The following is a 13752-nucleotide window of genomic DNA, read 5'->3' on the forward strand; positions in this document are numbered from 1 at the left end:
AACAACCTAGAAATAGATCCTAATGGGTCCTGGCATGTTCATCAACAGAGGATGACTTGATATGATACCGCAGCTGACTTGCAGCTTGCTTATTAGAACGTTAGTTGTTGATTTGACCAGGCCACAGTATCAGTAACGTATTACAGCTGGTCTGACCATGCCACAGTATCAGTAAAGTATTACAGCTGGTCTGACCATGCCACAGTATCAGTAAAGTATTACAGCTGGTCTGACCATGCCACAGTATCAGTAAAGTATTACAGCTGGTCTGACCATGCCACAGTAGCAGTAAAGTATTACAGATGGTCTGACCATGCCACAGTATCAGTAAAGTATTACAGCTGGTCTGACCATGCCACAGTATCAGTAAAGTATTACAGCTGGTCTGACCATGCCACAGTATCAGTAAAGTATTAGAGATGGTCTGACCATGCCACAGTATCAGTAAAGTATTAGAGATGGTCTGACCATGCCACAGTATCAGTAAAGTATTACAGCTGGTCTGACCATGCCACAGTATCAGTAAAGTTTTACAGCTGGTCTGACCATGCCACAGTATCAGTAAAGTTTTACAGCTGGTCTGACCATGCCACAGTATCAGTAAAGTATTACAGCTGGTCTGACCATGCCACAGTATCAGTAAAGTATTAGAGATGGTCTGACCATGCCACAGTATCAGTAAAGTATTACAGCTGGTCTGACCATGCCACAGTATCAGTAAAGTATTACAGCTGGTCTGACCATGCCACGGTATCAGTAAAGTATTACAGATGGTCTGACCATGCCACAGTATCAGTAAAGTTTTACAGGTGGTCTGACCATGCCACAGTATCAGTAAAGTATTACAGATGGTCTGACCATGCCACAGTATCAGTAAAGTTTTACAGCTGGTCTGACCATGCCACAGTATCAGTAAAGTATTACAGCTGGTCTGACCATGCCACGGTAGCAGTAAAGTATTAGAGATGGTCTGACCATGCCACAGTAGCAGTAAAGTATTACAGCTGGTCTGACCATGCCACAGGATCAGTAAAGTATTACAGCTGGTCTGACCATGCCACAGTATCAGTAAAGTATTACAGCTGGTCTGACCATGCCACAGTATCAGTAAAGTATTACAGCTGGTCTGACCATGCCACAGTATCAGTAAAGTATTAGAGATGGTCTGACCATGCCACAGTATCAGTAAAGTATTACAGCTGGTCTGACCATGCCACAGTATCAGTAAAGTATTACAGCTGGTCTGACCAGGCCACAGTATCAGTAAAGTATTACAGCTGGTCTGACCATGCCACAGTATCAGTAAAGTATTACAGCTGGTCTGACCATGCCACAATATCAGTAAAGTATTAGAGATGGTCTGACCATGCCACAGTATCAGTAAAGTATTAGAGATGGTCTGACCAGGCCACAGTATCAGTAAAGTATTACAGCTGGTCTGACCATGCCACAGTATCAGTAAAGTATTACAGCTGGTCTGACCAGGCCACAGTATCAGTAAAGTATTAGAGATGGTCTGACCATGCCACAGTATCAGTAAAGTATTAGAGATGGTCTGACCATGCCACAGTATCAGTAAAGTATTACAGCTGGTCTGACCATGCCACAGGATCAGTAAAGTATTACAGCTGGTCTGACCATGCCACAGTATCAGTAAAGTATTACAGCTGGTCTGACCATGCCACAGTATCAGTAAAGTATTACAGCTGGTCTGACCATGCCACAGTATCAGTAAAGTATTAGAGATGGTCTGACCATGCCACAGTATCAGTAAAGTATTACAGCTGGTCTGACCATGCCACAGTATCAGTAAAGTATTACAGCTGGTCTGACCATGCCACAGTATCAGTAAAGTATTACAGCTGGTCTGACCATGCCACAGTAGCAGTAAAGTATTACAGCTGGTCTGACCATGCCACAGTAGCAGTAAAGTATTACAGATGGTCTGACCATGCCACAGTATCAGTAAAGTATTACAGCTGGTCTGACCATGCCACAGTATCAGTAAAGTATTACAGCTGGTCTGACCATGCCACAGTATCAGTAAAGTATTAGAGATGGTCTGACCATGCCACAGTATCAGTAAAGTATTAGAGATGATTTGACCATGCCACAGTATCAGTAAAGTATTACAGCTGGTCTGACCATGCCACAGTATCAGTAAAGTATTACAGATGGTCTGACCATGCCACAGTATCAGTAAAGTATTAGAGATGATTTGACCATGCCACAGTATCAGTAAAGTATTACAGCTGGTCTGACCATGCCACAGTATCAGTAAAGTATTACAGATGGTCTGACCATGCCACAGTATCAGTAAAGTATTACAGCTGGTCTGACCTTGCCACAGTATCAGTAAAGTATTACAGCTGGTCTGACCATGCCACAGTATCAGTAAAGTATTAGAGATGGTCTGACCATGCCACAGTAGCAGCATGGGGTTTGTTGGATTATAAAGTTGTGTGTGGTTTCATTGCATCCAATGTCAGTGTCCACAGTAAGGTAACACAAGAAGCCGCCTGTGGATTTGCCAGCTCTAACGCAGTTCCACTTACAATTGCAATCCCTTGTTTTCTCCTCTAACAGATGAAAATGATTAACAGATATTGCTCTCCGGATGATCAGGTATGTCCTCACCCAAGGAGCTATAAGTATCTTCATCTATAGCTGTCTACATGTATAGCTATCTTCAACTATAGCTATCTTCAACTATAGCTATCTATAGCTGTCTACATTTATAGCTATCTTCATCTATAGCTATCTTCATCTATAGCTATCCATAGCTGTCTTCATCTATAGCTATCTTCAACTATAGCTATCTATAGCTGTCTACATCTATAGCTATCTTCATCTATAGCTATCTTCATCTATAGCTATCTATATCTATTTTCATCTATAGCTATCTATATATCTACATCTATAGCTATCTTCATCTATAGCTATCTATAGCTATCTTCATCTATAGCTATCTATAGCTATCTTCATCTATAGATATCAATATACCTACATCTATAGATATCTTCATCTATAGCTATTTTCATCTATAGCTATCCATAGCTGTCTTCATCTATAGCTATCTTCAACTATAGCTATCTATAGCTGTCTACATCTATAGCTATCTTCATCTATAGCTATCTTCATCTATAGCTATCTATAGCTATTTTCATCTATAGCTATCTATATATCTACATCTATAGCTATCTTCATCTATAGCTATCTATAGCTATCTTCATCTATAGATATCAATATACCTACATCTATAGATATCTTCATCTATAGCTATTTTCATCTATAGCTATCCATAGCTGTCTTCATCTATAGCTATCTTCAACTATAGCTATCTATAGCTGTCTACATCTATAGCTATCTTCATCTATAGCTATCTTCATCTATAGCTATCTATAGCTATTTTCATCTATAGCTATCTATATATCTACATCTATAGCTATCTTCATCTATAGCTATCTATAGCTATCTTCATCTATAGATATCAATATATACCTACATCTATAGCTATCTTCATCTATAGCTATCTTCATCTATAGCTATCTTCATCTATAGCTATCTTCATCTATAGCTATCTATAGCTATCTACATCTATAGCTATCTTGATCTATAGCTATATTCATCTATATACACTGCTCAAAAAAATAAAGGGAACACTTAAACAACACAATGTAACTCCAAGTCAATCACACTTCTGTGAAATCAAACTGTCCACTTAGGAAGCAACACTGATTGACAATAAATTTCACATGCTGTTGTGCAAATGGAATAGACAAAAGGTGGAAATTATAGGCAATTAGCAAGACACCCCCAATAAAGGAGTGATTCTGCAGGTGGTGACCACAGACCACTTCTCAGTTCCTATGCTTCCTGGCTGATGTTTTGGTCACTTTTGAATGCTGGCGGTGCTCTCACTCTAGTGGTAGCATGAGACGGAGTCTACAACCCACACAAGTGGCTCAGGTAGTGCAGCTCATCCAGGATGGCACATCAATGCGAGCTGTGGCAAGACGGTTTGCTGTGTCTGTCAGCGTAGTGTCCAGAGCATGGAGTCGCTACCAGGAGACAGGCCAGTACATCAGGAGACGTGGAGGAGGCCGTAGGAGGGAAACAACCCAGCAGCAGGACCGCTACCTCCGCCTTTGTGCAAGGAGGAGCACTACCAGAGCCCTGCAAAATGACCTCCAGCAGGTCACAAATGTGCATGTGTCAGCATATGGTCTCACAAGGGCTCTGAGGATCTCATCTCGGTACCTAATGGCAGTCAGGCTACCTCTGGCGAGCACATGGAGGGCTGTGCGGCCCCACAAAGAAATGCCACCCCACACCATGACTGACCCACCGCCAAACCGTTCATGCTGGAGGATGTTGCAGGCAGCAGAACGTTCTCCACGGCGTCTCCAGACTCTGTCAGGTCTGTCACATGTGCTCATGTGCTCAGTGTGAACCTGCTTTCATCTGTGAAGAGCACAGGGCGCCAGTGGCGAATTTGCCAATCTTGGTGTTCTCTGGCAAATGCCAAACGTCCTGCACGGTGTTGGGCTGTAAGCACAACCCCCACCTGTGGACGTCGGGCCCTCATACCACCCTCATGGAGTCTGTTTCTGACCGTTTGAGCAGACACATGCACATTTGTGGCCTGCTGGAGGTCATTTTGCAGGGCTCTGGCAGTGCTCCTCCTTGCACAAAGGCGGAGGTAGCGGTCCTGCTGCTGGGTTGTTGCCCTCCTACGGCCTTCTCCACGTCTCCTGATGTACTGGCCTGTCTCCTGGTAGCGCCTCCATGCTCTGGACACTACGCTGACAGACACAGCAAACCTTCTTGCCACAGCTCGCATTGATGTGCCATCCTGGATGAGCTGCACTACCTGAGCCACTTGTGTGGGTTGTAGACTCCGTCTCATGCTACCACTAGAGTGAGAGCACCGCCAGCATTCAAAAGTGACCAAAACATCAGCCAGGAAGCATAGGAACTGAGAAGTGGTCTGTGGTCACCACCTGCAGAATCACTCCTTTATTGGGGGTGTCTTGCTAATTGCCTATAATTTCCACCTTTTGTCTATTCCATTTGCACAACAGCATGTGAAATTTATTGTCAATCAGTGTTGCTTCCTAAGTGGACAGTTTGATTTCACAGAAGTGTGATTGACTTGGAGTTACATTGTGTTGTTTAAGTGTTCCCTTTATTTTTTTGAGCAGTGTATATCTTCATCTATAGCTATCTTCAACTATAGCTATCTTCATCTATAGCTATATTCATCTATATATATCTTCATCTATAGCTATCTACATCTATAGCTATCTACATCTATAGCTATCTATATCTATAGCTATCTTCATCTATAGCTATCATCGTCTATAGCTGTCTACATCTATAGCTATCTTCATCTATAGCTATTTATAGCTATCTTCATCTATAGCTATCTACATCTATAGCTATCTTCATCTATAGCTATTTATAGCTAAATTCATCTATATCTATCTTCATCTATAGCTATCTACATCTATAGCTATCTACATCTATAGCTATCTACATCTATAGCTATCATCATCTATAGCTATCTTCATATATAGCTATCTTCATCTATAGCTATCTATAGCTATCTTCATCTATAGCTATCTACATCTATAGCTATCTATAGCTATCTTCATCTATAGCTATCTTCATCTATAGCTATCTATTTACATATATATATCTACATCTATAGCTATCTATATATATCTACATCTATAGCTATCTTCATCTATAGCTATCTTCATCTATAGCTATCTATATATATCTTCATCTATAGATATCTTCAACTGTAGCTATCTTCAACTATAGCTATCTTCAACTATAGCTATCTACATCTATAGCTATCTACATCTATAGCTATCATCATCTATAGCTATCTTCATATATAGCTATCTTCATCTATAGCTATCTATAGCTATCTTCATCTATAGCTATCTACATCTATAGCTATCTATAGCTATCTTCATCTATAGCTATCTTCATCTATAGCTATCTATTTACATATATATATATCTACATCTATAGCTATCTATATATATCTACATCTATAGCTATCTTCATCTATAGCTATCTTCATCTATAGCTATCTATATATATCTTAATCTATAGATATCTTCAACTGTAGCTATCTTCAACTATAGCTATCTACATCTATAGCTATCTTCATCTATAGCTATCTATATCTATCTTCATCTATAGCTATCTATATATATCTACATCTATAGCTATCTTCATCTATAGATATCAATATATACCTACATCTATAGATATCTTCATCTATAGCTATTTTCATCTATAGCTATCTATATATATCTACATCTATAGCTATCTTCATCTATAGCTATCTTCATCTATAGCTATTTTCATCTATAGCTATCTATAGCTATCTACATCTATAGCTATCTTGATCTATAGCTATATTCATCTATATATATCTTCATCTATAGCTATCTTCAACTATAGCTATCTTCATCTATAGCTATCTATATCTATAGCTATATTCATCTATAGCTATCTTCAACTATAGCTATCTTCATCTATAGCTATCTATATCTATAGCTATATTCATCTATATATATCTTCATCTATAGCTATCTACATCTATAGCTATCTACATCTATAGCTATCTATATCTATAGCTATCTTCATCTATAGCTATCATCATCTATAGCTGTCTACATCTATAGCTATCTTCATCTATAGCTATTTATAGCTATCTTCATCTATAGCTATCTACATCTATAGCTATCTTCATCTATAGCTATTTATAGCTAAATTCATCTATATCTATCTTCATCTATAGCTATCTACATCTATAGCTATCTACATCTATAGCTATCTACATCTATAGCTATCATCATCTATAGCTATCTTCATATATAGCTATCTTCATCTATAGCTATCTTCATCTATAGCTATCTATTTACATATATATATCTACATCTATAGCTATCTATATATATCTACATATATAGCTATCTTCATCTATAGCTATCTATATATATCTTCATCTATAGACATCTTCAACTGTAGCTATCTTCAACTATAGCTATCTTCAACTATAGCTATCTACATCTATAGCGATCTACATCTATAGCTATCATCATCTATAGCTATCTTCATATATAGCTATCTTCATCTATAGCTATCTATAGCTATTTTCATCTATAGCTATCTACATCTATAGCTATCTATAGCTATCTTCATCTATAGCTATCTTCATCTATAGCTATCTATTTACATATATATATATCTACATCTATAGCTATCTATATATATCTACATCTATAGCTATCTTCATCTATAGCTATCTTCATCTATAGCTATCTATATATATATCTTCATCTATAGATATCTTCAACTGTAGCTATCTTCAACTATAGCTATCTACATCTATAGCTATCTTCATCTATAGCTATCTATATCTATCTTCATCTATAGCTATCTATATATATCTACATCTATAGCTATCTTCATCTATAGCTATCTATAGCTATCTTCATCTATAGCTATCTATATATATATACATCTATAGCTATCTTCATCTATAGCTATCTACATCTGTAGCTATCTTCATCTATAGCTATATTCATCTATAGCTATCTATTGATATCTTCATCTATAGCTATATTCATCTATAGCTATCTATTGATATCTTCATCTATAGCTATATTCATCTATAGCTATCTTTAACTATATCTATCGTCATCTGTAACTATGTGTATCTAAACTCAGCAAAAAAGGAAACGTCCTCTCACTGTCAACTGCGTTTATTTTCAGCAAACTTAACATGTGTAAATATTTTAATGAACATATCAAGATTCATCAACTGGGACATAAACTGAACAAGTTCCACAGACATGTGACTAACAGAAATGGAATAATGTGTCCCTGAACAAAGGGGGGGTGGGGGGGTCACAATCAAAAGTAACAGTAAGTATCTGGTGTGGCCACCAGCTGCATTAAGTACTGCAGTGCATCTCCTCCTCATGGACTGCACCAGCTTTGCCAGTTCTTGCTGTGAGATGTTACCCCATTCTTCCACCAAGGCCCGGACATTTCTGGGGGGAATGGCCCGAGCCGTCACCCTCCGACCCAACCGATCCCAGATGTGCTCAATGGGATTGAGATCCGGGCTCTTCGCTGGCCATGGCAGAACACTGACATTCCTGTCTTGCAGGAAATTACGCACAGAACGAACAGTATGGCTGGTGGCATTGTCATGCTGGAGGGTCATGTCAGGATGAGCCTGCAGGAAGGGTACCACATGAGGGAGGAGGATGTCTTCCCTGTAATGCACAGCGTTGAGATTGCCTGCAATGACAACAAGCTCAGTCCGATGATGCTGTGACACACCGCCCCAGACCATGACGGACCCTCCACCTCCAAATCGATCCCGCTCCAGAGTACAGGCCTCGGTGTAACGCTCATTCCTTCGACGATTAACGCAAATCCGACCATCACCCTGGTGAGACAAAACCGCGACTCGTAAGTGGAGGGCACTTTTTGCCAGTCCTGTCTGGTCCAGCGATGGTGGGTTTCGCCCATAAGCGACGTTGTTGCCGGAGATGTCTGGTGAGGACCTGCCTTACAACAGGCCTTCAAGCCCTCAGTCCAGCCTCTCTCAGCCTATTGCGGACAGTCTGAGCACTGATGGAGAGATTGTGCGTTCCTGGTGTAACTCGGGCAGATGTTGTTGCTATCCTGTACCTGTCCCGCAACTGTTATGTTGGGATGTACCAATCCTGTGCAGGTGTTGTTACATGTGGTCTGCCACTGCGAGGACGATCAACTGTCCGTCCTGTCTCCCTGTAGCACTGTCTTAGCCGTCACACAGTACGGACATTGCAATTTATTGTCCTGGCCACATCTGCAGTCCTCATGCCTCCTTGCAGCATGCCTAAGGCACGTTCACGCAGATGAGCAGGGACCCTGGGCATCTTTCTTTTGGTGTTTTTCAGAGTCAGTAGAAAGGCCTTTTTTAGTGTCCTAAATTTTCATAGCTGTGACCTTAATTGCCTACCGTCTGTAAGCTGTTAGTGTCTAAACAACTATTCCACAGGTGCATGTTCATAAATGTTTATGATTCACTGAACAAGCATGGGAAAAAGGGCTTGAACCCTTTACAATGAAGTTCTGTGAAGTCATTTGTATTTTTACAAATTATCTTTGAAAGGCAGTGTCCTGAAAAAGGGGTGTTTCTTTTTTTCCTGAGTTTTTAACTATCTTTAACTATAGCTACAGTTGAAGACGGAAGTTTACATACACCTTTCACAATTCCTGACATTTAATCCTAGTAAAAGTTCCCGGTTTTAGGTCAGTTAGGATCACCACTTTATTTTAAGAATGTGAAATGTCAGAATAATAGTAGAGAGAATGATTTATTTCAGCTTTTATTTATTTCATCACATTCCCAGTGGGTCAGAAGTTTACATACACTCAATTACTATTTGGTAGCATTGCCTTTAAATTGTTTAACCTGAGTCAAACATTACGGGGTACCCTTCCACAAGCTTCCCACAATAAATTGGGTGAATTTTGGCCCATTCCTCCTGACAGAGCTGGTGTAACTGAGTCAGGTTTGTAGGCCTCCTTGCTCGCACACAATTTTTCAGTTCTGCCCACACATTTTCTATTGGATTGAGGTCAGGGCTTTGTGATGGCCACTCCAATACCTTGACTTTGTTGTCCTTAAGCCATTTTGCCACAACTTTGGAAGTATGCTTGGGGTCATTGTCTATTTGGAAAACCCATTTGCGACTAAGCTTTAACTTCCTGACTGATGTCTTGAGATGTTGCTTCAATATATCCACATAATTTTCCTGCCTCATGATGCCATCTATTTTGTGAAGTGCACCAGTCCCTCCTGAAGCAATGCAACCCCACAACATGATGCTGCCACCCCCGTGCTTCACGGTTGGGATGGTGTTCTTCGGCTTGCAAGCCTCCCCCTTCTTCCTCCAGACATAACGATGGTCATTATGGCCAAACAGTTCTATTTTTGTTTCATCAGACCAGAGGACATTTCTCCAAAAAGTACGATCTTTGTCCTCATGTGCAGTTGCAAACCGTAGTCTGGCTTTTTTATGGTGGTTTTGGAGCAGTGGCTTCTTCCTTGCTGAGCAGCCTTTCAGGTTATTTCGATACAGGACTTGTTTTACTGTGGATATAGATACTTTTGTACCTGTTTCCTCCAGCATCTTCACAAGGTCCTTTGTTGTTGTTCTGGGATTGATTTGCACCTTTCGCACCAAAGTACGTTCATCTCTGGACACAGAACGCGTCTCCTTCCTGAGCGGTATGACGGCTGCGTGGTCCCATGGTGTTTATACTTGGGTACTATTGTTTGTACAGATGAACGTGGTACCTTCAGGCGTTTGGAAATTGCTCCCAAGGATGAACCAGACTTGTGGAGGTCTACAATTTTTTTTCTGAGGTCTTGGCAGATATCTTTTGATTTTCCCATGATGTCAAGCAAAGATGCACTGAGTTTGAAGGTAGAGCTTGAAATACATCCACAGGTACACCTCCAATTGACTCAAATTATGTGATTTAGCCTATCAGAAGCTTCTAAAGCCATGACATCACCTTCTGGAATTTTCCAAACTGTTTAAAGGAACAGTCAGCTTTGTGTATGTAAACTTCTGACCCACTGGAATTGTGATACAGTGAATTATAAGTGAAATAATCTGTCTGTAAACAATTGTTGGAAAAATGACTTGTGTCATGTACAAAGTAGATGTCCTAACTGATTTGCCAAAACTATAGTTTGTTAACAATACATTTTTGTAGTGGTTGAAAAACGAGTTTTAATGACTCCAACCTAGGTGTTTGTAAACTTCCGACTTCAACTGTATCGTTAATAAAGACGTATTCACTCATAGCATATAGGTTAATAAAAAATCACAACAACAAAATATGCAACAGAATGGATTTTCATCCCTTGAACCTTGAACCTTGCCTCTGCAGATTGTCCACATGGGTTGGGTGTGTGGAAACCCGCATGCTGATGATGCTGGTCCATCGAGTACCTTCAAGTTCCTGGCATTGAGAGGCCCTTGGCTCTACGTCTTCAGGAGTCCTCCTGTATGAACCTCTTATTGATTTCCTCTTCATCCATTAACTGTTCAGGAGTCCAAGGATTTACAAGTTCATCTTTTATCCCACCATGATAGTCCATTAAATGTTCCTTTAGCCGGGAGCATGTTGGTGGGCTGCACTCAGTGTGTAGCTACAGTGGTTATTCTGGATCTTTTCATTCCTGCTTTTACAATTACATCATCTATTTCTGAAATGAGTTTTGAGCTAGACCCTGAACCACCCACTAATGAAACCATGTAATTGTCTTCCCTAGGTCAGGTTATTTGGTTGAGTAACATGGGTTAATGCAGAGCTTCCAAATGATGTTGGTCAAGCACACTATATGTTGGTTCCTTTTACTTTGGTTCAAAGTGTCTTAAATCCTGTCTGTAAGACATTACATTGATGAGAAAATGAAGGCTTATAATATACACTCACTATCCCCCCCCCCCCCCCTCCATCTCAGGTTAGTGCAACTGACTGGGGACAAGCTGAAACCCTGTATATCCTTTATGAGGTTCTGTTCAAGGTTCATAAGGTATGTTCAAAGTTCACATGCAGAATAAGATAATAGAATCGACTGTTACCGGAATTTGAATTATGTGCATGGGTACTCAACATGTTGTGTGAATCATGTATCGATGTAGATGTGCACCAACATGACAGTTACTCGTACAGAAGCCAATTCATATCAAGTGGAAATATGGTTCCCAGTGAATAGAACTGATGACACTCTTCATGTTGGTGTTGTAGCTGTGGATGGCAGAGGACTGCTGGATCCAAGCCAAGTTCTACCTCGGCCTCCAGCAGGATGAGGATCTGCAGGACGGCGAGCCTTTCTGTTTCAGTATCCTGGTCGGCCACGGCCAGAGTCACACCTTCAGTGTGGAGATGACCTCTGACCTCGCCGTGTGGGAGAAGTCCTTCCAAAGAGCCGTCTTTATGGAGGTGCAGAGAATCGGGGTATGTGGAACAGCAAAGTGGTTTGTTTGGAAATGATGTGATATGCTTGGAGGGGTTCTTATAAGTAGTGCTGAGATATGACTGACATTTTGCTAATTTTGAACTGGGCCACATTCCTCAGAGAGCCTTCATAATGTTATCACACATTGAAAAATGTTAACTGCAGCAAAATACAGAGCCAACCCAGTGGGCACACCATATCACTCTAAAGTGGATAACTGGGTCATAATAGGTTGAGTCGTTGATCAATGAGAAATAATTAAAGTTAAAGAACAGGACTAAATTAATTCTAACTTTAAATTAACTTTCACAAAAAAAGTTTGATTTGATTTAGTCCTATTCTTTATCTTCAATTTTTGGTTGAGGTGGAGACGTGAATCGAGCATATCAATTATTAATATAAATGATATGTGAGTGATATATATAGTATGGACATATTTCATTTGCTCTGTTAAACTTATCCTGTGGAATGACTTTGACAGGAACAGTGAATCTATTTTGTTTTTAAGTGTAGATTGCTCAACAATCATTCTCACGGTAGCACATTGGTAATAGCCAGGGACAAGTATCATAGCTGAGCAGGGCTTGATTAAAATCCTGAATAGGAGACCAAAGGGTAACTGTAGATACATAAATTCTCCAGTAGGAGGTGCTTCCCAGTGTATTTAAAAAATAAAACATTCTGATAGTGGATATACTGTAACGTTGAAGACTTGACATTGTATAAAATATGTTGAATTTATACCTTTAAAACAAAGTTAGTCTATGTTGAAATTCGGTTAACATGATAACATAATCCTGTGGTTGAAATTTCACCCTCAAAACAACAGTTGTACTTTAAAAAAAAATGTTATCCAATGTATTTTCCATTAGATTCCACGTCACAATATGTTGACAAATTACGTTGAAACAACGTTGATTCTACCAGTTTTGTGCCTGGTGGGAATACATTAAATTCAGCAATGCATTCATTTTTATAATCTGTTCCTTTCAGTGGATTATTCAAGAAAAGTACTCAAGAGTTCATGTGACAAAGCTTTGCAAAATACAAAAATGTTTGTCATTATGAGGAAGAACATACTAAATGCATTTGGGGGGGGGGGGGACAATACAACTGTTAGGCTATGTGATTGTTATTTATGGAAACCTTAATTTGTCCAAATAGGTAACATTTCAGAGATACAAAGTGGATTTTAATTACTGATCCAGGGCCTGCTTTTAATTTCTCTCCGACAAGGAAATCAATTGCACAGAGAATTGGAAGACGGGCAGTTTCTTTTCACGGTTTGTTCCTTTTTAAAACATGAGTGTTTAAGTTTAATAAAATGTAGCTTAAAGGGATCTGAAGAATTAGTCCTCACCTCATTGAACCATTAAATTGCCTGTTACGGTAACGTCTGTATCATTATGGTGATGAGCTCTGTTACGGTAAAGTCTGTATCATTATGGTGATGAGCTCTGTTACGGTAAGGTCTGTAGCATTATGGGTGATGAGCTCTGTTACGGTAAGGTCTGGCATGATGGTGATGAGCTCTGTTACAGTAAGGTCTGTAGCATTATGGGTGATGAGCTCTGTTACGGTAAGGTCTGCAGCATTATGGTGATGAGCTCTGTTACGGTAAGGTCTGTAGCATTATGGTGATGAGCTCTGTTACGGTAAGGTCTGTAGCATTATGGTGATGAGCTCTG

At 39.8% G+C, this 13752-nt stretch overlaps 1 protein-coding gene across 2 annotated transcripts in view; it reads left to right on the forward strand.

The window, feature by feature from the left end:
• LOC139563699 (gamma-2-syntrophin-like) overlaps positions 1–13752 on the forward strand; it is an 89649-nt gene that overhangs the window by 60945 nt on the left and 14952 nt on the right. For both annotated transcript variants that reach the window (XM_071382563.1, XM_071382564.1), the window contains 4 exons: positions 2587–2625; positions 10990–11106; positions 11567–11638; positions 11854–12063. In XM_071382563.1, the coding sequence (XP_071238664.1) occupies positions 2587–2625; positions 10990–11106; positions 11567–11638; positions 11854–12063 (438 nt within the window). The remainder of the gene's footprint in view (positions 1–2586; positions 2626–10989; positions 11107–11566; positions 11639–11853; positions 12064–13752) is intronic.

The sequence above is a fragment of the Salvelinus alpinus genome, chromosome 34 (assembly GCF_045679555.1).
Source record: "Salvelinus alpinus chromosome 34, SLU_Salpinus.1, whole genome shotgun sequence".
Classification (NCBI taxonomy): domain Eukaryota; kingdom Metazoa; phylum Chordata; class Actinopteri; order Salmoniformes; family Salmonidae; genus Salvelinus; species Salvelinus alpinus.